This window comes from Athene noctua, chromosome 1, assembly GCF_965140245.1.
Source record: "Athene noctua chromosome 1, bAthNoc1.hap1.1, whole genome shotgun sequence".
NCBI classification, from domain to species: domain Eukaryota; kingdom Metazoa; phylum Chordata; class Aves; order Strigiformes; family Strigidae; genus Athene; species Athene noctua.
In genome coordinates this window covers 176,764,186-176,792,092 of record NC_134037.1, presented here as the reverse complement: position 1 = coordinate 176,792,092, position 27,907 = coordinate 176,764,186, and the positions used below count along the sequence as shown (strand labels likewise).

The 27,907-nt window shown below is 39.3% G+C and overlaps 1 protein-coding gene across 5 annotated transcripts; it reads right to left on the bottom strand.

Moving 5' to 3' along the window:
* Nucleotides 1-443: 443 nt before the first annotated feature.
* On the bottom strand, nt 444-27,859 carry KLHL15 (kelch like family member 15). Of its 5 annotated transcripts, none has more exons than XM_074905725.1 (4): nt 26,396-26,572; nt 25,795-25,905; nt 16,077-16,788; nt 444-7,276 (listed from the first exon to the last, which is right to left on the bottom strand). In XM_074905725.1, the coding sequence occupies exons 3-4, from the start codon at nt 16,779-16,781 to the stop codon at nt 6,167-6,169; spliced, it is 1,815 nt and encodes a 604-aa protein (XP_074761826.1). In that variant the 5' UTR covers nt 16,782-16,788; nt 25,795-25,905; nt 26,396-26,572; the 3' UTR covers nt 444-6,166. The 5 variants fall into 5 exon arrangements, with proteins under 5 accessions (XP_074761826.1, XP_074761835.1, XP_074761864.1 ...); XM_074905734.1 differs by lacking the exon at nt 26,396-26,572 and adding an exon at nt 26,135-26,175; XM_074905763.1 differs by lacking the exons at nt 25,795-25,905; nt 26,396-26,572 and adding an exon at nt 27,762-27,859.
* Nucleotides 27,860-27,907: the final 48 nt, after the last annotated feature.

The window sequence follows — 27,907 nt, the reverse complement described above, 5'->3', positions numbered from 1 at the left end:
TTGAGGTCCAAGTGTGTGATGAACACATGTTGTCTCAGAGCCCTCAATTCCGTGTACTTGATAGCGGAGAACAGTCTCTTCTCCTGGCTTCTGACTAACACCAAAGGCTGACTGCAGTTTGCAGTCATATTTAAATTTATGCCTTGACACTGAGCTACAAATGTAATGATGATGTCAACTCAACATTATTTCAAGCCTGAAATGCAGAGTAGACACATGAATGCACTACAGCGATTAAAATTGGGAAGACTGTAAGCTGAAGATATGAGCTTGTAAGGGCACCCAACTTTTCTTGTTGGGATAACTTTAATGAAATGTTATGAATTACAGCAACAAAACATTTTTGAAGAGTTGCTTAACCAAGTAAACTCTGAAGTCCTGTAGAAAGTAATCCAGGTGCACTACACTTTGAGTATTACAAAGTTTACACACGAGTGTTTAAAGATTAAAAATATTTTATTTACACTTTTCTTTATACACATTTTATACATTTTTTTCAGTTTAAAACCCAAACAGAGCACATATATGCAAGTCTGAGCATACTGTATCCATAGCTAGGGAAAACTACTTTCTGCCAAAAAGAGAGACAAGAAAAAAAGGTTTTAAAACAGTTAAGAAGAGGCAATTCTTAAATTATTCAGAGAAGTTTATAGCAGCCCTGGGGTAATCATTAGACAGTTAATCCAAATGTACATATGAGGTCATATATATATAATTTTAATTTTCTATAGGAAAAGTATTTCCAATTGCTAGACACAAACACAGCATGGTTTGAAAATAACTTTTCCTGTTAACGTATCAAATACATTCTTTTCAATACAAACAATCTGATATTGTACACTGGAATCAAGTGGGATACTATAGTGGAAATGCAATCTCCGGCATATAATAATTTATTTTAAAAAGATCTATAAAAATAACAATATATAGGGAAAATATTTAAAATAAAAACATAGCTCACTCTTCCCTTCACCTGTTCCCAGAACTGACATAAAAATTAAGTGGGTCCCACTGAGGTAATAAAAGCCCCCTAAGTATAGATAAACTTTACAGTCCTACATAACATTGTATTTTCTAGACTTAACAGTAAGGTTTTCTACCAGAGCCATAAACAAAAAACTACCCTCTGCAAACAGAAGTGGTTTTCCCCTAGCTACCAACTTAATATTAATCCATAGGTGTTTGAAATTGATCTCTGAAAGTTATTTTTAAAAGACTATAAAAATATTAACTGAAATTTGGGAAGTGAAAAAGAAAAAATTCATAGAGAGAAATCCAGGAAAGCTGTGCTCAAAACAACTCAGTTTTTCTGCCACCTGCCAAAACTATGTTTTATGAAACTTACCCACATGAATAGAAATCTTATTTACCAACTTCCAAAAATAGAATACAGGTGCAAAAGTAGTCATTAGTATTTATTCTAAGCAGCTTCAGACTGTTTTACAAACATTAAAATCAGGACACTGGCAAGCTTTAAGTAGATGACATGTGCTTTCCAGTTATGTTCTTTCCCACTCTCCGGCAGGGAGCCCTGCCACATGTGATAGACCACACTTATTCAAGTAACTTCACCTGCTGTATTTTTTTAATGGAAGGAGAGCAGGACAGAAGTTTTCTTTGATGCCCCTAACCCTATAAACACTTAAGCACAGGTTTTAAAAGAAAGCAAAAGTGCAAATGTTGTAAGTACCTTAGAGTTTTCTTTATATTAGACTGTTCACATATGTGAAATACACGCTTGAAGTGTTAAAAGAATCAGGGGTCCAATTCACTACTACTTTTTTTTGGAAGGAAAAACATAATAAAAAGGCAAAATACCTCTACAAATGTGACTATTTCTAAGAAGACTTGTCATATAAATGCTGACACAAGCTTGAAGTTTAAAGAGCCATTAGCATCTCCCCGTGATATTTACCCTCCTTTTGCAAAAGAACGGACATAGTGAATTAAAGCAATGTTTTCCTTTGTAAACGGATTGGAATTTGTACCTGCTGAATTTTATCCTTTGCTTTCCGAGTGTCAAGCGAAGCTTTGCCCCTTATGCAAGTATTATCAGCATGAAAAGACACATCACTTGGGTTTGTAAGGCAGGAGGTCCTCAAAAAAAATGGCTGCAAATCTCAGAAACCAGAGAATTATTAAAGTCAAAAACCCTTAAGAGCTAGTTGTAATAGGACTGTTATCACACTGCCTAAAGTAGGGCATCCCCAATTTCAAAAGAATGTAACATAAAAGCAGGTTGCCAGGTAGCTCATACTCTGCTGCTAGCTCTTCTTGCTAGCAGTGCTTTCTGAAAGAGCAGAGCCTTTGTAAAATCAAGTACTGCCTTCCTCCAGCTGAATCAACAGGGAAAAAAAATTCAAAAGGTGTTTTTGCAACCTAATACCTCCCACTACAAAATTACTACCAACACCCTCTGTGGAGAAAAATGAGCTATTTTTATCTTAGGCAATACTTTGAAAAAAATTATCTGTCCTCTAAAAACAGAAACAGCAGCGTATGGAATGGGAACTGGCACTGTCCAACCCCTTTACAGCACTATGCTTTTTCTCCATTCTGGCTCATCTGAAACCAAACTTTCCTACTGGAGCTAGTTGCTCAATTAAGACATGAAGTCAAAACATTTTTGCAATAAATGTGAAAAAACAAAACAAAACAAAATTCTAGACTGTAACTCACTATGTCCATCTTTTTTAAGAAAAGGTAAGTACACTTGCTGTTTAAAAGCAGGTCACATGTTAAATTTTAAGTATGTGAGTAAGATTAGATTTGCTGGTATGCCAGTATGGTTGGGGTGGGAATAGAAAAACCATCCCCCTCTAAACTCGGTAATCACAGATTGTAACTTACCTTTTCCATGACAAACAAGGGGCATTTAAATGTTTTTAAAACCCATGTTAATCTGATCATGATGCTCAAAATTTGACCGTAACAGACAATTCTTATTAGTCAATTTAGGGGGGTTTCAATTTAAACACTAAATTATCTGGAGCTAAATACTAAAAGCAAACACAAACAGAAATTTTCAATTAAGAAAACAAAAATCCTTCTGATATATAAAGGAATAAAAATAACTACCTCAAAAGTTCCACTGCAATGGGAAATAGATTGTAAACTGATTTTATATTTCAAGGTTTGAAACAACAAAAGCACAGTAGAAATGTCAATTAACAAAATAGTCTCACATACCCCCACGTTCTAAACCCAAGCAAATTCCAATCATTCCTAATGCTGGAAAGGTTACAGCCAGCTTCTCAATGGAGAGACAACTTCAGGGAAGCTGAAACCAACAGTTCAAGTTAGAATTTCACAGAATAATTACTATTACAATCCTGAACAACATCTTTCAGAACTGGGCACCTGAAGATAAATATGAACTTAAAAACAGAGCACCTAAAAATTATCTGGTTCTTCATGTTTCAAGTGTCAATACTCACCAATGACTTTAGAGGCAGTTGCTTAGCACACAAAATTTCAGAAGGTGCTTAAATGCAGACTCAAAATCGTAATTTGATACACCCCCATCTTTACCATTATTTTTAATAAAGTCTTGGCCATGTCTCTTTACCACACCTGAATCATGGAAGACTGGACATCCAGAACCACATTCATTCCCCAAACTGGCCCTAGATAAAAGTGAAGTACTCCACACTATATAACATGCCCATGAAAGCCTGCTCAAGCAGGATTAGTTTTTGCTGCCCCATAAACTTGTTGAGAAATGAGCTGGTGACAAAAAGAATAAAAACAATAAAAAAACCCTTGTCTTTTTCTTGTGCACCAATATTCCACGAACTATGTACAGTAGGACCTTTTTACTTGCACACAGCCAGCACCTACCAGAGTCAGTTTATCTCTTCACCCATGCAGGGTAATGTACATGCAAGTCTCACAGTGAAACTGAGGTTTTAGTATAAGCCACACTGGCTTTAAGTTAGATATTAAGAAAGTAAATTAGAATTCTAATTCAGTAAACTGAATTTTGATTAAAAAAAAGACTTAAATTTAACCGCAAACTAGTCTGCATCAGAAAGCTGAATAACAATATTTGGTCCAGCCACTACTGGTGTAAGTAACTGATCACAACAGCTATGATGGCATACATTCTCTCTTTCTGTTAAAAACTATGAAAAGAAAACACTATCTATCAGTAAATAATTTCTAATTTTAAAAAAACCTTAAATATCTGCCAACTTGCCATATAGCTCCAAATCCTCACATCTCAACCCAGAACATGATTACTACAAAAATATCAAAATACAAGTATGAGGAGTTTTACACGTCCTTTTAACTTCTATCAATTATTTCAAACTTAGTTTAGGCAAGTAAGTATTATTTTTAACATAGGAAATATAGGGTGATTTTGGTCCCTTTGTAAGTGCATTCTTTTGAACTCCCTGAGTACTGTACATTCCTTTTCTACAGTGATTTCTGACTGGAAGATGCTGAATAAAGTGATTTTGCATTGCTGCATATAAAGTAAAGTCTATTGCTTCAAGTGAAACATGGCAGCGTAAGATTTTACAGAACATGCAGGTGCTTGTTTCAGCATTTTACCCCTATGCATCTGAACTAAGTGTGAGCCTTCAACTTCTCCAAATCTCTCCTTTAGATTCCAGAAGTGGCTAATTTTATGTCATTAAAGATATGTAATTACTGTTATTATTTATGTCTTGACAGATAATTCTTACCAGTCTGTCAGTAATATTTGCAAGTTAACACAATGGAGTTATTCAAAGCCCTCTTGGACCACACATCTCGACTCATGCACTTCGAGGTCAGTAGCTGTAGCTGTGTAAGTTTTTTTTGTAACATAAACGGTACCAACCATCCAACCATCTAACTCCACATTTTCAAAACACAGTAGTTCATAGCAGTTGATAATTAAAATTATACTAATAAAAAAGATTATACCACTTCAATACGAGTACCAACAAAGTACCTGAATTGAAGTATGAGTACAAGCAAAGTACTGAGAATTAACTGTAATATATCCAGTTCTGAAAATAACTGTGGGTCAAAGCAGTGCTGAGCATCTGCTTATTGATATTTTCCTTTTTCATAAAAAAAGAAAACTGGGCACCGCATCCAAACATAAAAGAAACTCAGGTAAGATGTGTTTAACTTTAAAAAAAAAATATTATAAATAACAAATCATCAACAGTTCATTATGTAGCATCAATATAAAGAGTTTAAAGTTACTGAATCAATCAGTATATACCAAAGATACTTCGATACCAAATGAGGCCTCCAGTTACTTAAGAACTTTGAATTATTTAGCTCATTAAAGGATAGTACTATACCTTAAATTCAACAGATATGGCTGAATCTGTGCACTAGTTAAAATATAATATTGTAACTGCACATAAAAAGATGTATTTATATATAGTTTTTTACAGTGTATGCATGTGCGTGTATATATTTTTTACTCACCAACAAACACAATGCAGACAATAGAAGGCAGCATAGAAATAGTGTTTTGAATATAAAAATGGTTTGTTTTCAATTTAGTAGAAAATGTGTAGTTTTCATTTTGGCAGACTTACTGGTACTACTATACAAAACCAGGAAAAAGGTCATGCAAAGGGGTTTAGATTATTCTTTAACATATATGAGGGAAAACAAAAACACCTAACAGATTAGAGAATACTTTGCAATTAATGGGGAAAGCATCCAAAAGACAACACAAAATACAGAAATTGTTTAGTTCTGTTATTTTATATCTGGTTATACCCTCGTACAGATGATGAGTTTTATTTTGATGCTCAATAAAAAATGAAAATAAAGTCTTTCTTCTCTTCCACATTTTGTTAAACTCAACTGATTTCAGAAGCACGGTGGTATAATGGCCATTAAAAAAAAATAAAAAGAAAGCATTATGGACATAAAATGTTACAAAAAAATAAGCACACTCAAAAATATATTTTTCTTTCCCTTACTTACAATTATGTTTGTTAAAAAAACCCAAATCTTTTACAATATCAGACCAACTATTGGCTTTTCTAATAAACTCGATTAAGTACACTCCCTGTACAACCTGTTTCTCTTAAGCATTTAGCAGTTGTTCTTCTACACAAAGTGATGTCTCTGAAGGAATTCAACTGGTTTGTATTTTTTGACAAATTAGGTACAGCTTTTTGTATTTCATTGGGTTGTTCATTCTGTTTTAGCTGCAGCGTCTAACATGCTCCAGAACATATTCAGGGAAGTGCAAGCTGCAGACCTGTAAGCCATCCAGCTTGCACGGCATCCTTGGATATTCATCTTCTTTCCATTTGTTTTCCTCTGGATCAAAGGTGAGAATTGAATCACTGTAATGACCATTGTAACAAAGGCCTCCAAGAACCATTATCTGTTTGTCCAGAACAGCTACACCATGACCACTCCTACCAATTGGCATAGAAGCCAATATAGTCCATTGATCAGTATCTGGGTCATAAACCTCTGTGGAAGGACATCCTTGAGATTCAAAGGAGGCCCTCAGGATCACACAGACACCACCAAAGACATAAAGTTTACCATTATAAGAAATCATTTTGTGAAAGCATCTTGCATAATTCATTTTGCATTTGTTCTCCCAACAGTTAGTGACCACTTGAGTTCTCCTTGTTCGCTGCTCTACTGTCCCTTCTTTACTGGGATCAAACACACACACTTGCTTAGAAGTTGAAGATGATGTAATTCCACCAGTGATATACAACTTGTTACCAAGCACAGTCCCTTCATGTCCGTATTTATTGACTGGATAGGGATCCACAAATTCCCATTTATCTTCAGTGATATCATACCGTTCAGTTGAGTAAAACGTTTCATCCCTGGTTCTCCCAGCCACTGCATAAACATACCTCCCAATAACTCCAACAGCAAACTCAGAACGTGGAACAGACATGTCTGCCATTCGTAACCAAGTGTTCTGTCTTGGGTCATATCTAAACACTTTGGATGAAGCATGAAACTCACCATCCGGCCCCAGTTCTTCCCCACCTAATAGGAACACAAAGTTATTCACAATGGCAAGGCAGTCTGGTCGTAAAGGTACTTGAGGACCCTCTAGTTCCCACCAGACCCTTGGTTTGTGCAAGAGAAGAATTTTACTGTTTACCATACTGTGTCCTATCATTCCTCTAAATACTGCAGTCTGGGGTTTGGCAGAACGAATTTTGTTCGATTTCATTTCCATCAAAGGCTGTTGGTGAACGCTATGAAAGTAATTCATGGCTTGGTCAACCTCATGTCGCAGCTGCCGGGAGTATCGATAAAACTCTGATGTTTTTACCTATGAATACATTTAAAAGATATTAAAATTCTGACCAAGAGAAACAATCCAGAAAACCTAAATGACTATGTGTCATTAGGAGATTATTTTACTTAGTTTCATTCAGGCAATCTTGACAGCAGTTGCATTTGTGCACGGGGGCTTAAGCTAATATACTGTTGTCCAAAATCCAGAAGGTAATTTAGTGATTAACAGCAGTGACTAACATTTTCAGCAGAATACTCACACGCAGAATTTAAGGTGGAATTAGACACAATTGAAATCCCCAAGTCTAAAAAACCATTATTCCTTCACCCCAAAAAAAGCCTCTGTTAACCATGTGCTTAATCCACGAAGCACCTGAACTAAAAATGCACTATTTTCCTCGTTTCGAAAAACATTCTACACATCCATTCTGTGTTTATCAGGGTCTACCTTAGTCTAATTTCTAATGAATTCTCACAACTGACCCCAAGCAGGTATTCCCAAATACCAGTCTCTGCTCACAGGGTTATTTTATTGGGGTGGGAAGCAAAGGTACCCAAATCCCTTTCTTCGGAACACGTGATCACACTAACCACTTGTCAGGATGGTTACCTTATGGTTTCCCCTCTGTGAGTCTCCACATGTTAACAAACACCTTCAACACAAGAGAAAAACATCTCAACCTATAATCCTTTGGTTATGCATTTTTTTGGTAAATTGTGGAGGTAGGTTTAAACTTCCACTTCCCACCTGAGAGTTACAAACTTTGAATTACCACATAGTAGTAAAGTGCTCCTTCTCAGTGCCACCTCAATTTGAAAAAGAGCTATTCCTGCTCAGTTTTGCTGGAGTAGAGGGGGGAGATTATAAGAATTTACCTTTCTAGGACCCCTCCCACTATCTAAGCCCATTTAAGTTCGTGAGACTGGTCCTGAGACAATGCCAAAACACAACGCCATCTTGAACATCTAGTTCCAGGCAGTCCTTGGGTCACCATGGGATTCTCTTCAAAGGGGCTTCAACTCTTCTTGTACAGTCTGGTCTAACACAGAATAACACTTCTAAAACAAATTACAACCCACCAGATTATTACCAAATCCACAATCCTTTAACAGATTTGATCCTAAATCCCAGTTCCTTTCACATAAAAATGGATTGCTTTCAAACACCCTGAATGCTTTTAGCTCCCATCAACTCAAAAAAGAAAAGCAACACTCTGAATCAATGTCAGGCCACCCTGAAGTTTCAAAGTGACCACAAGGTAACATCAGAAGCTACTATTTTTCAATATATGTTCCCCCCCCCTCTTATTCCCTGTCCCAAGGGACAAAAGTCTGTACCACCACTTACCTAAGGGGTGGTGGTATGAGTTTTCATGTATATGAAAAGCAATTTGGAAATGAATGTTCTTTATACCTTGTGAATAAAGTAGTTGCTTGTTCCATAAACACATACCATTCAAATTCTATTAGCTTTCTGTTAATCATTTCTCTTCCTTGTATAGTAATTAACACATTCTGCTGTCAGATGAACATTTTAAAAAAATCCTTTGAACTGTTATTACTGGACATGATTCACATGGATTTTGAGATTGTTTTACACACCAGATTTTCAAAAAACCCTGAATACTAACTTACCATTGTAAAGCACTGTATAGCTCAGGAGTTACAGTGAATTTGATAGTTTTATTTACACTTTTTCTTTCCCCCATTTTATTTTGGCAAGTTCAACTTTGCTTGGAAAAAGAGTATGGTCACATGCAGATTTGATATATTATTCCCGGGGCAGTATCCAGCTTCTACCATTTTTACTGGGGGTGATGATGGACCAAGAAAGTTTACTTAGGGATAGTGCTTATAAAACACCCACAGTAAGTTCAGCTCTTCTGGGGAATAAAAGATCTATTTTCTTACTGCAAATAAAGAATATACCATTCAAACACAGGAGATCTGCTCATATGGCATTTGTTAGAATAAACCATATACCTTGCCTGACTGAAAAGACTGAACATAAATTCTAGAAAATATGCTGGGGGAGGGGTGGTGGGGAGAACCACAGCACAGGAAAATGGTAACATACAGAAAGCCTTCAAGGTTACAAAAATGAAACAAAGTTAAAGTAACAAAGAATCATGGATGGATTACTCTATCCTTAAAAGTAACTTTCAAATTCAAAACCAGCATGACTATTTCACACATTCCCAAGATGAAGCTATCATTTTTGGAATTAAACATAAAGGAAAAAGATTTTTGTTCCACCTATATGCATTTCAAGTTTTCTTGGATGATTATGGAAGACAACAGGATCAACATGCTTACCATGTGAAGCATGCCAGCAAAGCCTGGCAGAGATGAAAAATGTTTTTTCTTTCCCCCTCAACATTTACAACTCTGTCTTTAGATCTAGAAATTGAAATGCCAGCCAGAAACTGAAATTAAAATAAGTCTCATATATCCTCACCACTCTACTCCTTCACATCGCCTAAATCTCACCCCATGAGAACATGCAAAAGGAAACAACAACTATCTCTAATTCCAGAGACAGAATCTCAAGACCAGGGAATCAATCTATTAGTAGTTTACTACTACTTATCTTGACAAAGGCACTGACATCAAAGCAAAGCCTCAATCTCTGACCTTAAAGCAGAAAGACATCAAAAAGCAAATGCAACTGCAAGTTATAAACAACTCTTTCAGACTCAAGTTTGTGGGGAAATTATCTACAAGCACAACCTTGAAGAGATGAACGTGAAAATAAACAAGCACTAGCAATTCTTTCAATATTTGGAAAAAAAACCCCACAAAACAGTGACAAACCATCTAAATTCTGGTAAGAGAAAGACAGTCGGAGGCTTCATAGACTTTGCTGCTGAGGAAAAGTATCAGTGTTTCTAGCCTTCCACCTTTCACGTGTGCAATCTCTGCCTCTCCTGAGGCTCAGATGATGGCTTAAGATGAATGTTAGGATATGCCTATATGAAAGTACAAACTGCTCACGACTGTGCGATGCAAATGAAGCCAAAGCAAATGTAGGTCAGTTTGCTCACTTTCACATTCACACACTGTCTGCGTGAAATCTTCCACAATTATTTGAAAGTCATATTCAGCCCATAGCAAGGAAAACCCTCCAAAGACCTACCCTTCTGTGTAACTTTACAATACTTTTAACTACTTGTGTATATAATCAAAAAAGACCAGCATTAAAATGTAAGCGTTTAGGTATTAAAACACAACTCTAAGTTGTGCACCTATTTTAGTTTTAGTAGATGAAATAACACAGCCTTCAGCAAGCCTTTTGTGGGATTTGTTGTCTGACACCCAAAATACACTGAAGGAAATCTCTCAGCATTCGGAAAGTAGGCTTCTGCCACTACCCGTAAGTAGCAACAAGTAGTTGATCAACAAACATCTAAGTGATTACCAACAGACTGATTTTCCTGTTAGATTCAAATGGAGCTCTAGAAGGAACATGCCCCTAATTACCAACATACTTAGAGAGAACACTCACAAGTTTCTGCAAAACATCCAAACCAGATGGAAATGTACACTAACCACTATGAACCTTAAAGTAAAACAAATGCATATGCTTAAGAGTATACCATCAACTCTGAATTGATTTAAAAAAAAAATGCTTCAGTGTTTTCAAAGTTTAAAGGAAGATTATCCTGCTAAAGGATCTCAAATAAAGTTTAAGTTGAATTCCCTTACCAACCCCAGTCTTACTGTAAAAAAGGAATTTAATCCAAGCGCTAAAGCTTTGCTTGTGTGATTTTTTGCTTTTTAATATTCTTTCAAATTCTTTCTCTTCAGTTTTCTGGACAAAATTTTACAGAGGTTCTGTTGGGACACAGCACTAATACAAGAGCTCCCCAAAGAAGTCTAATGAGAACTACCTCCCTGCATTACCTACCAGTTACAGTGGTTCACAGTTGGACTTTTAGCTACCCAGACAGGGAACAGCATAAATAAAATCAAGTGTATCATTCCATAAAAAAGGTAATTAAGAAAATAATTAAAAACATCCACCTCTCTACTCACCCCCTAGGTAGTCAATACCAAAACCACCAAGACTTCACCAAAATCACCACCATCCCTCCAGCCATAGTAAATTGGAGCTTGAATGCGTTTTCTTTTCTTCATTTTGCATCAGTGAAGCACTCAGTAAAAACTGCTGGCTTTCCAAATTAATGCAGCTATTAATCATTGCCTATTTTTCTGCTGTACTGTATGCTTTTCTAGTTGCAGCAGCTATGTAAGTTTCAGAATTTTCCATCTATATTCTATGAAAAAGTAAAACCAAAAATGTGACATTAGTTTCTAATTTGAAAAGTGATCCCTACAAAAACCAGATGTATCCCATATCATGTTTATCATCTTTCCCCTTCACCTTAAAACAATTAAGCAAACTAATAACCTGCAGGAAGAACAATGAAATGCAAGGTAAATGTTCTGTAACACAAGTTTGACTTCAGTATATAACTTTTTTGTTGTTTGGGTTTTTTTTCATACAACCATTTACAGCTACTGCTCTATTTGCATTTTTGTTACTTAGGCTTTTAGGAAAAAGCTTTCAAAACCATAAAGAAAGGCTACTTCTGAAGTGCCAAAACTAAACATCTATTATTTGTACACCTGGTAACTAAATCTTAACATGTTATTGTAGGGGGTAGATATTTGCTTGGTTCTTTCTGTAGAACTGTTAAAAAAGCAGCACAATCTGGATGGCTCATAATGTGACTATCATCTCTAGCCACACAAGCAGAGAACTATTCTGAAGGTTATAAAATTGTCCTTACTTAAGTTTTCTAAAATTGCTAATTCTGAATGTCTAAGTGATGCGACTCAAACTCAACTACTAGGAATACAGAAGCCACGCTACACCATTTCAGTCAATAATGACGGTGTCTGCATCAGACTTCTAGAGAGCAAATTCTTCCTTTTACTTGCAAAAATCCCAATATTTTACTAGAGTTTAAGCTGAATCAAAGCATCAGTCCTACTAACTAGGTTTCTTATTATTTTCACATCTACTTATCTCTTTATTCTGAGCACAATTATAAGCCTGTCAACAAATATTATTAAAATATTAACAAACATGCCAAATGAAAATTCATTCAAACAGAAAAGTCACACATGTCTCTAAAACAGTAGCAACCCGAATTACTTTGCAACCAAACATCAGTATACATAGCACTGGACAAGCTGCTGTACTTAACTCTCCCTTTTTATAGTGTGGGTCATTACTTGCATCTCATGATCAGTATGAAAACTGGTCAGTAGCAGTATAGGGCTCTGAAGGGCTACTCTGCAAGTCACTTACTGTTTTTCAGCCTAAGCATAGATAGACAATATGACATAGCCTCTGTGCAGCAAGGACAATGCCTTCAAATTGAATATTTTGTCTCTTTCTTTTTAGAAACTGGCAAGATAAATTATCACAATCAAGCTGGAATCTAATTCAAATCTATTATCTCAAAGCAGAGTTGAGCCAACAATCTATATGCCCGAATTAAGATGTTCAGCACATAACAAACACTGCTAGCAAGTCTGTCCAAGTCAGCAATAACCTTCAGACATAAAAATATCAAGGGCAGCACCTATTCAAGAGAAGAGGGGCCCACTAACCTCATCCACTAGACACTTTATTCTAAGCTTCAGCATACGAAGTCATAGAGGAATTACTAGATATGGAAGTAAATGAGAAAAACGAGAAATTCAACACATTTATCAAAGGTAAAGTCACAACAACATAAAATTACAATGACATGTTCTCAAAAATTACTATTTTATAGGCACAGGAAAGCACATACTCAAAGATAACGTGTGATGCACCTAGTGATTACTAGGTTTTTGATTTAAGCTGAGAATTTATAAATTAGCATGGGCTAGTCATAACAAACCCTACAGATTGGACACCAAAAACATCCCTTTCAATTTTAAGGCTAGAGGTTTTGAAATAACATTTCAGTCTGAGTAGTACACAGAACCTAAACAGAGCTTAAACAGTGTATGAACATAACATGGTTGCCTCCAATAACACAGAGATGAACTTAAAACTAGGAGAAATGGCCCGACTTTTATCTCCAACCTTCCTCAAGACTTTCAGAGCCACATTTTTCAAATAAAGGAAAGTGTAACATGGATAGTGGAACTTGTGCTTCTCCCTACATATTTTGCCTTTATTTTCTAACTATTCCCAAATCCCTTACTTCATTTATCTTTCCATTTTCCCTCATATATCTACATCTATTTTGACAGCTGAGGAACAAAAGGATCCATACTTCAGAAGTATTTTTTTCAGGACAGTTTTGAGTAAGCAAACAGGCTGCATCTTCACTTGTGCGCTCCAAACACACATCAGCCTCAAGGTATAAATCTAGAGTCACTCATCATTTCATTTTTAAAAGGATAAGCCATCCCACTCACATTGTAACTCTCAAAAATTATGTAAGAAATAGAATGGCTTAAGAGGCCAAAAGTATCCTTATTGTGACTTGCAAAGTTAAGTTACATAAGTGATTTATATATTACAGTAACAGGCATCTTAGAAATGTGTATGAGAAAGTTTACATGAGAGTACATATGACAAGACAGCCAGCGTACAGCAAATACAAAGTTTGCTGAACCGGAAACGTCAACCTCAGATTGTATTTGGTACATTCACGCAGGCATTTAGTAATGTGCTGGCTTCAGGAAAAGGGTGAATTCTGTTTGTGGATCTCCAAAAAAAAAGCAGTTTTACCAGTATTTTCCCTATGCTACACGGAGAAGAAAGAGTTCTCAGGTTACTGCCAGAACAGTTAAGAGACATGCTCTTTTATTTTTTTAAAAAAAAGGTAAAAAGTATGATCTATATTTTGATGTTAGCTCCAACTGCAGTTGTCTTCAGCCACTTGCCATGCTGGATTACTCAATGCTTTCTAAGCCAGGGCAAAACACAAATACATTCCCAGCTACAGCAACAAATCACTTACTTATCTAGCTGTGTCTCCCTCTGCTGAGTTGTCCCACTCCAGAATCTGCACTGGCTTCTCTCTGCTTCCACATACAATTAATGGAAAGGGTATTCACAGATAAAGCTTTTACATGTGGGTATATAAACTGGGATGCTGAAAATGACATCTCTCCGACCTATCTGGCTGTTTGTCAAGATAAAACAGGAAAAGCACTGTAGGCAGGATTTATGCCACTGATAGCAAAACAAGCTCCAGAAGTTATACCTAAATATAATGCTGAAGACCAGCATATACTTTTCACTTGTGCTTACAGAAATCTAACTGAAGACAGCTTGATGCTTGAATTCGCATCCCAAAACCACAAAGACTCTTTCACACAAGTCTTAACCTATTAAACTAACCTTAAGGATACTTTGTGAATCCTACCAGTTTTCCTACTGAAGACTTTAAATTGTGTAATAAGGCAAAAATACATATAATAAGGTAAAAACGTTATTAATGTTACGAAAAACATAAAGTGTTACAAGACACTACACAGTATCTTGCAGAGTTCAGCTCTTACTAGCTGGAAATGTTTTAATCCAATATAAACATTACATTACTGTTCTAAAATGTTTAGGTTTTTATTTTGTTTATATCTACACACTAATATAGGATCATAGATGTATTTTATGTATTACTTCTTCTACTCAATTTACGCACACAAAATTTTCCAAAATATAAAAACTCACTAATCTCTGAAGTAATTCATAGCTTTTATAATTTAAAATACAAGTGTAAACATTACTGCTTAAATGATCCAGTATCCCTTAAAACCACAAAGAATAATATAGCCTTATCTGTATATTCACTAGATACCAAAGTAAAAATATAAGGAAAATGTGTAAGAAGCCCAAAAAAACCACAGGGTCTTAAATCTTATTAATTCACTGCAAGGTGAAAAATACACAAGTTAAAGTTGTATCCTACACACAAAATTAACATTGTTAAAACAAAATAGCACAGTTTAAGTAATTCCTAACTGGAATATCCTTACTGTTACCAGCCTGTGAGAGAGCTGCTTACAAAATTTTGTAATTTCTACTGTTGACAAATACTCAGAGATTCTCAAGAACTAGAAAACATTTTTTTTGTCTATTCTTCAACAGAACAGTAGAAAAAGCAAGTTCTCTTTTAACCTCTTAATACATACAATGATCAGTTGAATTTTAGATCACCTGTTACAAAGATTTCTCTGATATTTATAGGAAATCATTACATTTCACTGTCAGTAACTTCTGATTGTATTATGCGCCTTGTGTAGAATGAAATGTATGTGTAACTTTGCAGAATCAGGGCTTACTTCCAACTGCTGTGTAACAGCACAAGCACTGAAGATACTACAACAACAACAACAACAAAAACATGCTGCACATTTAACAGCAGATGCTAGTTTTCAATTGTAACTAAAAAAAAATCTGTACTTAAACCATGTAAAATCTACAGACACTGTGTTTTGATTATATTGATAACAATTATCATGACATATGCCCTGCACACTGTATGCAGCTCTAAAAATCTCTGAAAAGCAAGAAGCAACTTGTGGAAAACAGTAAGAACTATTGAAATAAAACTTGATACCAGTGACCTTACTTTAAAATGTCCTTTCCATATGAAGTCACTTAAAAACATTTATTGTAAACCTACCTGTTCTCCACCCACTGTACATACTATTGTCTAATAATCAGATGACAATAATTTTAGATGTCTTCTACAGGTTTATTAGAAAAATAAATGCTATCTTTTTGCTCCTCCTAATAGGTTTGAGAATCTTACCTATTTAATGGCATGCTGCCCTAGCTAAATGATGAATCCTGTCTATTGCTTTTCAAATGCACCAACCTTCTCAAAAACACTGGATGGTGTCATCAAACAAAACCTGATGTTCTGAATGATGGTGTCCGTATGCCTCCAGCGTCTTCTATCATGGCGCAGCCAGGCCTGAACAGCTTCATACAGCTCTATCTCTGGAAACCTGCTCAGATGATCATTATCCAAGTAAGACATGAGCTTCTCAAAGCTCAGATATGAAAGGAAGTCAGGTCTGGACATGAGTGGCACAAAATTCTCTAGCAGAAAGGAGTCCAATTTTTCCCTAACTCCTTCGATGTTTACACCAAAATCATCCAGAAGTCTCATAATTTCTGCACAGTTTTCTAAGCAGATTTTAGCTAAGAGAAAAGAGCAGCAAAATTTTACCACCTCTATAAGCTGGACATACATGGCAGCCTGAAGGATTTCATGAACAGTGTTCATACTCAGTTCAATAGTTCCATAGTACATGAATTGGAGGACATGACTGAAGCCTGTAGCTGTCAGACCTTTCAAATGGATTTTGTCCTGATCTCGTTCTCGCATATCAGCTGTGAACATAATCCTGAAGTAATCACTCTGGGTGGCAAGCAGTGCTTTATGGGCCTGAAATTGGTGGTCTTCAATGACAAGTGTGACATCAAGAAGCAATCCCTCCTCATACAGTGCTCTGAATCCAGCAGAGACACTGGTGTCATGGATGGAGGAGCTAAACCCTTCCACGTCCCCTGCCATGAATCACCTGGGGGGAAGAAAAAATAAATAAATAAAAATAAAAATAAACTGTTATTTCTAATAACATATCACAAGCCCTTCTTGACCAGATAAATCCTAAGATTTTTTTAATTAAGACTTAAAGTCTTCACCGCCCCTTTTTGTTTTCTCTTCAGCTGAAAAATCAACTTAAGAAGCAATTTAAAAGACAAACTTTAAATATTTCTCCCCCCCAAATATTCTCATTTTAAAAGAAAGTGTAATGAACAAGAATAACTATGCAATACTGCCAAAATGATTCCTCACTCCAAGCTACTTAGTGGTCAGATAATGAATACGCAATACTAAAAAGACTGTCATGGTTTTCTTCCTCTCCCCCACCCCTCAATCTTTCTAAAAAATTATGTCAGGGGAGCAATAAAACACCCACTCTTGAATATCAAAGGCTTCAGAAAGGAAACCAAACTTACTTAGCTTCAGACAGAAGATGTGTACAAGGTATAAACTAAAAAAATTTGTGCCTTTAAAAATATGTCAATTTACTCAAAAGTTATTTCTAGGAAACTGAACGTTTTCAGAGATATTATTTAAGTTTGTGTGTCTCACTTCTCCTGTAACAACATAGTCCCTTTTTTCCCCCCTCGTTTCTTACTATAGAGATTAATTAGATTATGAGATTTATAAAGAGCAATATACTAAGGCAACACGAAGCACTGACAAGACTAGGTCACAATAAACAATATTCTGTATACTGGCTTTAGTGAAGCTTAATTGCTTACTAAGCATTTAAACATTTGCAGATACAGTGTTACTTACATGCAAGCTATAGCCAAACTGTAAATAAGCCAAAAAGAAATTAAAGACTAGCAGGATCCTACCCTGTTAAAGTTAAGGAAGATAAATATTCAGTAAGAGTCTATATCAAAACTTATTCAAAATCCAGGAGTTTCTCAAAATTTTGCTCAACTTCCTTGGGTTTAAGTAGGGTGAAATTGCAGGAGGCAGCTTGAACTAATCTAACAATTTATCACTAGTTAAAGGGCAACTGGCACGTGCCATTTTCCCTCTCTGTCATTCTGGGCTCTGAGCTCCTGCTGCCTATTTTGAGTCATTTGTGGGGCTCACTGGACTGCTCTAGAAAGACAAGTCATAAACCTGGCAGAAAACTGAAGGGGGGGAGGCAACCACAACACACATACCACCCACCCCCAGCACACATAAAACCAGACAGCTTTCTGTTTATCAGTGAGCCGTCTTCTAACTTGACACTGCAGGGAGTATGGCACGAGAACCAACCTGATGCAGAGGGCAGGACATCACACATGAACAGGAACAGGGAAAAAGAGTATATAGGCATTAATCAGCTACTAGAATTGGTTCAGCCGTTTCTGTTTCACTTTATCCTACCTTAAAGTACACTGCAACATTCACTCGTGCCTTTAACTCTGAATTTCCTATAATAATTAAAGTTAATGTTTTGGTACTGGTAACCTGCATGAAAAGCTAAATAACACCAACATCAATACATTAAAAAACCTGCTAATTTTCAAGGTTATAGAACTTTACAGCAGTAGACCGACCCATAAGTGGCTCTAGGTTGGCTCAGGTTTCACAATTTCAGTGAGCAGCAGTTCACATGTTACTCCCACTTCCTCAAGCACCACATCCTGACTCCTGTCATTTTAACTGGAATGTATTTTATTAGACTCCATCAACAGATAATCATCTCCTCTCCATAATCCATCAGCACACATCCTGGAAAACAAAACTGGAGATACTCTTTGTCTATGCAAAGCTAAAATGGTGAGTGGGTGTTTGTAGCCACACCTCATGGAATTAGCACTGCTCCCACACTGTTGAAGCCTGCTGACAGGTTCTGTGCACAATAGAGTTAGTGCCAGAAGCGTTCATGAAAATTAAGGCCTTATGACAAAATTCAAATTCCTGAAAGTAAGAGCAGCAGCAAGAGAACAAAGCTGACAATCTAATCACTTTCTCACCAGTATCCATGATACCATACTCCCCTCAATGTCACTGAAGACAGAAGAGAGAAAATGCAAACTGCTCTAGAGATCTGTATGGCGAGTCCCTTATTCCTGAACACAACACATGCCTACCAGGAAGAAATATTACCATCAAATATTTTTCCTAGATGTTGGTAATTCTTGCATAAAAGCAGACAATGAAATAATTACTTTACTAACTTGTAGCACCTCAAAAAGAAGTGACAAACTGAAGAGGAAGCATAAAGCCTGACTTTGCATGATTTTGCTTTCTAATGGGATTGCTGATATCAGATAAAAGGTAATCATTAATAATAGTGCTTTTTTTTCTCTTGCTATAGAACTTGTGACAGCTCATCCCCCCCTGCCCCCAGTTCTCTAACGTTTATTAATAGTTGAGCTCATACTTCAGTCTTTCCTGTTTAAGAGATTTAATGGTCACTTGCCTTTAAATGGGCCACCTGTTTTCATAAACTATAGAGCAACTTGAAACAACTGTCCCCAGTCTTGTTTGAAATTGGCCAGAGGTTACTAAAGATTCTCAGTACAACTTTGTAAGTTGTATTTCTTTAAGAGACCAACTAAGACATATGCCCCAGCTTCAGTTCCAAGAATGGAAAAGACAGGACAGTTGGAATTTGCAGCTTGACACCTGAACAGAATAATACAATATATTTGAAAAAAAAAAAAAAAAAAAGTCAGAAATGAAGCAACACTCCCCAGGTGATGGAAGCAACATATATTAATCTAAAAATAATGAGGTTTCCCATCACACAGACTCATGCAGGTAGCAATCTCACAGAAGGGATTTCTTCAAAACAGTACATACATTACTACGTACAGGAACAACATAGAACCATACCAGTAAGCTCCAAACACATACTAGGGTCTTTCCCCTTAACTTGAAAAGATAACTACATCATAGGCACTCTGCAAATAAAAGGAAAAAAGTTAACTTCCACATAGGAAGGCTTTAAAAGACCTCTTTCGCCACCCTCAAAGAAGCAAAATGTTGGCAAGTGAAGGTAAGCAGAGGCAAATGGTAGAGGTTAAATGCACCAAAGCCAGAGGAGCACCTCCAGTGTTCCTTATAGGGATCAAAACAAATAAAAAATACACAAAGCCCAAAAGCCAGCATCAGAGAGTGTCCCGGGCAGTCGGCTTTAGATGGCCCCGCTGAGCGGGAGGGTGGGTTGGGGGGGTGGTGGATCAAATGACCTCCAGAGGTCCCTTCCAATCTCAACTAGACTGTAATCACGTTGCTTTTACACAGAGATTGCACCTATTTATTTTTTTAGCCACCTCCCCTTGAATTCTGATTAAACAGAAATAAGACACATGAAAAAAAAAAAAATCAGATATAAACTGCTTAGTACATTTCAAATCTTAAATCTATCAAAAAAATAAGGTGGTAGGAATCACCAAAATACATATAAAAACCCCCTGCATTTAGGGAACACCTTTCAGGGTTCCAATTTTCACATGTCCCTAAAACCACCTCTTCTATAAAAATATATTAAGCGCAGAAGTCAGACACAAAACTCTACAATGGTAACACAATGGTCAACACTCTGAAATTATTATTTCAGGATGTTTTAAAAATGTGGGGGTTTAAGTCACTTAATCCTTCTTTTCACATCCCTGCTTATATTAATTTTTAGTAAATCTACAGTTTTCAATCTCGAAGTATTTTTCTTCCCAAACATCAGGCAGCATATTGAATGGATTATTTAAGTAGAGACAAAACTAGTAAGGCTTCTCCATAATACAATCTAAAGAAGCTTCAGAATTCTACGAGTGAAAAGCGAAAGACTACTTGTCTCTCTGCATTAAATAAAAAGAGAAAATACCCTTTTTTTGGCATAAAGCCATACACAGTATCAGCAGACATTTTTCTTTACAACACAAAAATGTATTGGCCAGTGCAAACACACAAGGGGATGAAAATAGAACAGAAACTGGGAAATTAGATAGTTAAATGCATTTTATGATCAACTGGTAAAAATCTTCATTTCTATTGCTTTTGACTGAGGATATTAGCTAACAGCAATGTGGTAGTTCAAATATTAAAAAAGCAATAGAAAATACTCTCCAGTGAAGTCATTTTTCTAAAGCATAGCTATGCCATTCCTCCCACACACACATTTGCAATCTTAGATGTAATTCTATGCACTATTCAAATGCTGCAGCTTATTTCCCAGAGGACAATAACATAATGATTTTTTTTTCAAATTTTTCAATAAAAATGCAAAATCCAGAGTTAGATTTTCTTCAAGCATGCAAATCACAATAGCACACTTAATCCTAAGGAAGACATGTAGCCTACAGTGGTCTATAAGAAAACTGGAACAAAAAATTCCAATGCATAAACAATAAAGAAAAAAAAAAAATCTAAGTTGGCGTTCTGCATTGTTCTGCGCATAGTAGAGCTGATCAGTATAAGGCAGCACAGGAAGTAAGATTCTGCTGAAAAGCCAAGAGAAATACGCTTAACCTTATTAGCTTTTCCTGACACTTCTTTCTCTTTTAGCACATAATGCATTACAGAGTCTACTCTGCTGTGACTGTAAAAGCACTTACTCGGAACACTGATTTCTCATCTTTATTCTGCAGCTGTAATAAAAGTCTGAAAACCCTGTTCCAGACTGCTTTTTCTTGCTAAACAAGGAGAACCTTCTTTCCTCAGAGTGTCTGAGGCTCTTAGTCACAAGCAGAAGAAATGGAGTCTAAATGCACAAGCTATTGAGAAGGAAGTTATGGAATACCTGCTTTTTGCTCACGCCCTGCTTGATTTAAAAATCTATCCAAAAGCAGTACTTCCTGAAAACGTGCCCTTTAAATAAGTGTGTTTATGTAATATGTAAGCTTATATGCACTTTTGAGGGCCCGAATTGTATTGTTCCAGGAAGGTACTGACAATACCAACTGAAAGGCAGATTTCTGCTTTCCTTTACTGCTGTTCCTTAATAACTCATCTGAGATGCTGAGACAGAACTAACAGGCTCCTTTGTTCACAGATTATGAAGTACTTGTGCATTCTACCTACCTCACCGAAATTCTGAGAAAGCACCTGTGTGAACACAGCTGAACAACAATTCACATAATAGAACACTGCATCTATGAGTTACACGAAAAGATTTTTCACCAGACATACAGAACCATACTTTGGTTACACAAAGTACTAAAACAGAGCCTAAAATCCAATAATCTGTTCCATCTATCTGTTTCCTTTCATCCACCAAATGCATGCATTTAAATGCAAATTTTAAAGCCATTACATATGCTTTATTTAGTGAGATGCATAGCAAAGATGGCTTTGAGCAGAATTCTTTGACCTCAATTTTGTTAAAACAAACACTTTACTGCAGAAATAGGATGTTTCCCCATAGTCAAATGTTATATGTAAGTACGAAAAATACAATAAACACAGGCATTTGCACACACAAGCAAAACATTCAAACTGCACATATTCATCGCTAAAAAATGGGCCTTTGTATGCAGTGTACTGCAATGAGCGAGAATGCAATGAGTCTATAAATACATGTTTACACAATATGAATAATTTATCCCCAAATTAAATCTTTGTTTACATGGTTTGATGCTAAAACCATTAAACCTTGTCTGAACCACCATTTTTCATCATAATTCCCCTCCAACAGCAACAGAAAGAACGACACAAAACTGAGACAGATCACTAACCAGTGGATACTGAAACTCCACTGCTACAATTGCAGATGTAGGAAACAAAGAAACACATCCAAGTTTGTATGTGTTTCATCCAAAATCCTTTATGATTAATATGTGAAGTCTGGGAAACAATTTATCTTAAATACATAGATAGGTTCACACTATAGACAGACTTCACCCAATCCATGCAGAGAATTCCAAAACTACTGGATTACTTTAGGAGCGAGGAGTTAGGAGCTCACCGATTGCTGCCAGTCAGAGGAACCAGACTGCCAGAACTCTAGAAATTAAAACTTGGGTACTCCTGAAAACTGCCCACACTGCATGAAGTATTTCTTAGGGGCACGCATACTACCCTGACAGCTCCTTTTACAATCTCTACCCATGTTGCTATCCCTGAGTGATCTGCATCAGTCCATAACAACAGCAGCACTTTATTAACATATCAGTGGTCTCCGAGGTTGTTATGGGTATGCTAGAAGCATTATTACAACTAGTTACACCCAAACACATGAAACTCAGTGTGGACTGTGTCTCAGCTCAGTATGGTTATATACCACTCTATGCTAGAACCGTACTGAGTAAGTAGTCTTTAGCTATCTTCATAGAGTGGAGTAGTAGGAGAGAGTGTTTTGTTCTGTTTTCTGTTTGAGAAACCACTAACTCAAGCAGATGTGTTGGTGCTCTCATATGCATAAAGTCACAATGAATAGGTTTCTCAGCTCATATTGCTCTCTGTTCCTAAAAACTTAGACTATAACCCAGGTTAGTCTTTCTGCACAGAAGGCACCAATTATTATAAGCACACACACAAAATCATAGAATCATATGTTTGGGTTGGAAGGGACCTTAAAGATCATCTAGATCCAACCCCCCTGCCACAGGCAGGGACACCTTCCACCAGCCCAGGTTGCTCAAAGCCCCGTCCAACCTGGCCTTGAACACTGCCAGGGAGGGGGCAGCCACAGCTTCTCTGGGCAACCTGTGCCAGTGTTTCACCATCCTCATAGTAACAAATTTCTTTGTTATGTCTAATGTAAATCTACCCTCTTAACAGTTTAAAACCACTACTTCTCATCCTATCAGTATACTCCCTGATAAAGAGTCCCTCCCCATCTTTCCCGTAGGCCCCCTTTAAGTACAGGAAGGCCGCTATAAGGTCTCCCTAGGCGGAACAACCCCAACTCTCAGTCTCAGATCAGAACTATTTTTGAGGAGTATAGTTTTCACATATGTTCAATTTAGATGAATACTAATCGATGATGTGTCAGAAGCTTCCCATTTTACAACACTAGCCACCAGAAAATAAAATATGCTCCTCAGCTCAGCCCTTAAATCAAGTTTTAGGATGACTATCAAAAGGATTCTGATGAAAGTACATGCTTGACAAGCATTTTAAGACTGCCAAACTCAGGCAACAGCTGCAGTTACTTGACCAGTTTAACTTCACCTAACTGCATCTAAACTCAGCTTCTGTCTCATGAATTATCATCAATAAGATATACATTAGCTTCTCATTGTATTAGGCCATTATGCAAATGATGTGACTGCACTTCACAGACATTCAGTTAGTTCAAACCATTTGGCTTAAAGATCACTGTATCACTACACCTGCACAGAAAAACATATTCCTGAACGTAGAGCCAGCTCAGCTCAATGCTCTTCCAATTACATTTACTGATACCAGAACAGGTGCCAAGCATAAAATATTTTTAATATATCCATAAGAATGATAATTGTCTTTAGCTGAAAAAACTTGTATTACTAAGAGTTAAATGATAATAGTGTTGAAAACTACAGAATCACTACTGCTTTCTGAGTGGACAGGACTGCTCTACCTCAAGTGTCAACATTCCATATATATATATATTTGTGCCTTCTATAATGATTAGTTTTTTCAAATGTAAAAAAAAAAAAATTAACAAAGAGTTATTTTCTCATTGTGAAAAAATTAATCAAGGAAATCATGGCATATTTTATACAGAAAAGTAGCAAGTGAAGTATTTCTTAGTAGGAAAAATCTAATCCTACTTTCCTGAACTCTCATCACAAATTTTTAGCATAATTAAAAGGTAATGAGATACAAGTGTTATTTAAACTATATTGGTAAAAAAAATTAATCTAAATTAAGATATCTGATCTACCCCTTACAACTGTCTTTTTGTTATTATCTGTATATTTATTGCTAATTTAGTCAATACTTTTCGAATCTTCTGAAAAACGAGATCAATGAGATTATGCCTTTTGTTCAAGACACACAGCTTTTGACCTCATTGCCAAATGTCAACCTCATTTGTCAGAAAGACAGAAATCTCAATTTCCCCCAAATTGGCAGCAAGATAAATTAAAAAGATCCGGTGTCTCCAATGTGAGCTCAACAGTTATCCGTTCTGCTTTGCTTGCTGAAAGGCAAATCAACACATGTGTAGAACCAAACCAGCCACAGGGTATAATTAAAGAAAGTGAAAGGAGATGAGTGACAGTGGGAGAGTTTATAGGACATGTGGTAGAAATTAAAAGCGTTGGCTAGGTGTTGGAAGGAGAAAGACAGAAAGGATGTTGGCACATGGTGGTATGGTGGGATCGAGTGTGAACTGGGGCAATGATGGTGAAAGAGGTGGGTTACTATCTTAGAGACGAGTATACACAACAAAGAAGTCAACAGGAAGCCAGACTTCAGTAGTTCTGCCCCTTTTATCCAGTAACAGCTTTACGGTTCCCCTATTCTTCTTCTAAAGGAGGGGACCAAAAAAAAAAAAAAAAAATCGAAAACAACTCCGACACCCAAACAACAATAAAACAAAAACTTTACATTTTTAAGTGACATTTCAGTGTTTACCAACGAGGTCAAAGCTCCAGTACCAATCCTGGGCGGCAGTCTGCTCGTTCAGCTCACAGATACTTTTTTTCTCCCCCAACATCGCTGAGGGCGAAAGGACCATTTTCGGGGGTAGGAACTCGGATGCCCGACTTCAGAGGGTCTGCTTGACACGCTGAGCGCCGCACCGCTGGGAGCGAATGCTCCCAGGCCGAGCTCCCCGACGAACGGGGCCGGCGGGCTCTGGGACTCACGGACGCGCCGGCGCAGGAGCCCGCGGCGCCCGGCCCGGGGCTGCGGCCGCCCCGCGCCCCCCCGCCCTGCCCGCTGCCCCGCCGCTGCCTGCCTCCCGCCGCCACCGCCCCCCCCACCCCGGCGCCCGCGGGCACCCGGCTCGACGCCCCCCCCCGCCCCGCCGCGGCCAGGGGAGAAGGGTCCCCGGAGGCCAGGAGGGAGCCCAGGCCGCCCTCGGTAGGACAGGCAGCGACGGGAGAGCCCGGGGGACTCCGGCGGCGGCTTCACCTACCTCTCGGCGGCGGCGGCGCTGGAGACGCGGCTCCTCCCGCTGGACCGGCGGAGAGGGGGGCCCCTGTGTAACATAAAGCCGGGGGCGGCGGCGGAGGGAGGCGCCGGGGGGCTGAAGAGAGGGGCAATGGCTGAGGCAAAGCCGGGAGGAGGCGGAGGAAGAAGGGGGGATCCTGGGCTCCCTCCTCCCCGCGGTCCGTGCTCGGGGGGAGGTGGGGAGCCGGCCCCCGCCGTGCTGTGCCGCGCCGCCCGGGCACCGGCGCTCCTGGCCCTGCCCGGCCTGGCCTCGCCCCGGGGTCCCTGCCGCTCCCGCCCGCCGCCCGCCGCTCACACTTGTTTACCTTCCGCGCTGCCTAGCACGGCCGCAGGCGCCATCTTTCCCCGCGACAGGCACCCCGCGCCGGCCGTCACTTCCGCCGCCACCTGCGGGCCCGGCGGAGGGGGCTGCCCGGGGCGGCGAACCGCCACCGCCGCGCTCCCGCCCCGGCCCGGTGCCGCGCCCTGTCCCACCGGCACGGCCCTGCCCCTTGCCGGGCCAGCCCGGCGCCGGGCCGGCCCCGCCGCCCTCGGCCCACACCTTCGCCGGGATTGGAGCCCCTTACCGGAGCCTAGCGGGGGCCGCGCATGGCCGGGGCTGGGGACGGCGGCACCGGTCCCCCGCATCGGCGCCTGGGTGGCGGGGACGCGCCTCCACCGGCCGTCCGCTTCTGGCGGCTCGGGGCCGTGGCGTCGGCCGCCGCCTCCCGGCCGGCTCCCGCTACACGGCGCGGCCCCTTCCCTCGGCGCCTTCGCAGCTCCGGGTTTTCTCGGGCGGCGGCCCCGCGGGGCGGTGTAGCGCTGCGCCCACCCCGGGCAAGCGCAAGCCCTGCCAGGAGGCTGCCGAACGCCTCCCCCGGCACCTGGGCGGCCGCCGGCGCTGCGGGCGGATCCCAGGTCCCCTCCCGCCACTGGCAGCCTCGCCACCCGGCGTGGGAACCGGGTCACCGGAGCCCGGCGGGCCAGGGCCGCTCGGCCCAGCGACCCCCCAGCCACGACCCGCACGCAGCATGCGGGAAGCTGCAGCCCAGCGTGGGACGGACAGGGCTTTGCCTCAGCACAAACATCCCCTCCTTGCTTTCTCCATTTTGCCGTTGCCCGGCGAACTCCAACTTTATTGTAAGAGGGGAACTAAACTACACGGCCCTTCGGTTCGCCGCTGCCGCCCCCACCCCACTCGCTACCTGCCACGTGCTTCCCCCTCACCTTCTATGTCAGCCGCTGCCATCCTCTCCCTGTTTATTGCGGTTCTCATCCCCTTCCCCGCCTATTTTCAGTCTCTCATTACCACCCCCCACCCCCTTCTTGATTTATAAAACAAGAGGGTACCTCCTCTACAGCGGCCACCCCCGGGCTGAATGTCTTTCCCACCTTCCACAGCTGCACACAACCAACCAGCTATTCCCTGCGCTGCTTCACAGGAGACTTCCCGCTGCTATTCCCACTCTGTTCCCCTGCCCTCCTGCCGCTCCCTCACCGCCTACCGATCCCATACTACAGTCGCCCTGCTTCCATTCACTCCTTCAGCCCAGTGGCCCGACCTCTCTCTGCTCAGCAAACCGCACTATTCCACCTAATCAGCTTACTTGTGCAGTAAATTTGCCTCATCTCCCCAGTCGCTGTTTTACCACCTGTTATTTGTGCACTTAAACCGACCTTTACGTACGGACTCTGCCAAGACAGCTACCGTTCCTGCTGCCCAAGTCTCAAAGGAAAGACATTTTCCCCCTTATTCATCGGATATGTCTTCTGCTGCACCAAGCACGTACCCACTCACACCTCTTGCTTCAGCAAATTAAAACTGGAGTAGAAAATAAATTTATCGTACATAGCAATGATACAACCGAAATTTCATGCATCCTTCTGCCCTCTTCAGACCTCCGTAAAGTCAGCGAGGGTGGAAAAAGCCAAGCAGCACTGGTTTGCGTTTACCTGACTGTCATTGTTGCTGTTTGCAGTTTATGGCAAGCTGAGGCATAAGACAATCTTCAGGTCTCTCCTACACACTGCCATAGAAGACGACCTCAAACCTAGCCAAAAAAAAAAAAAGCGTAACAGCTTTGAAATACTTATTCTCA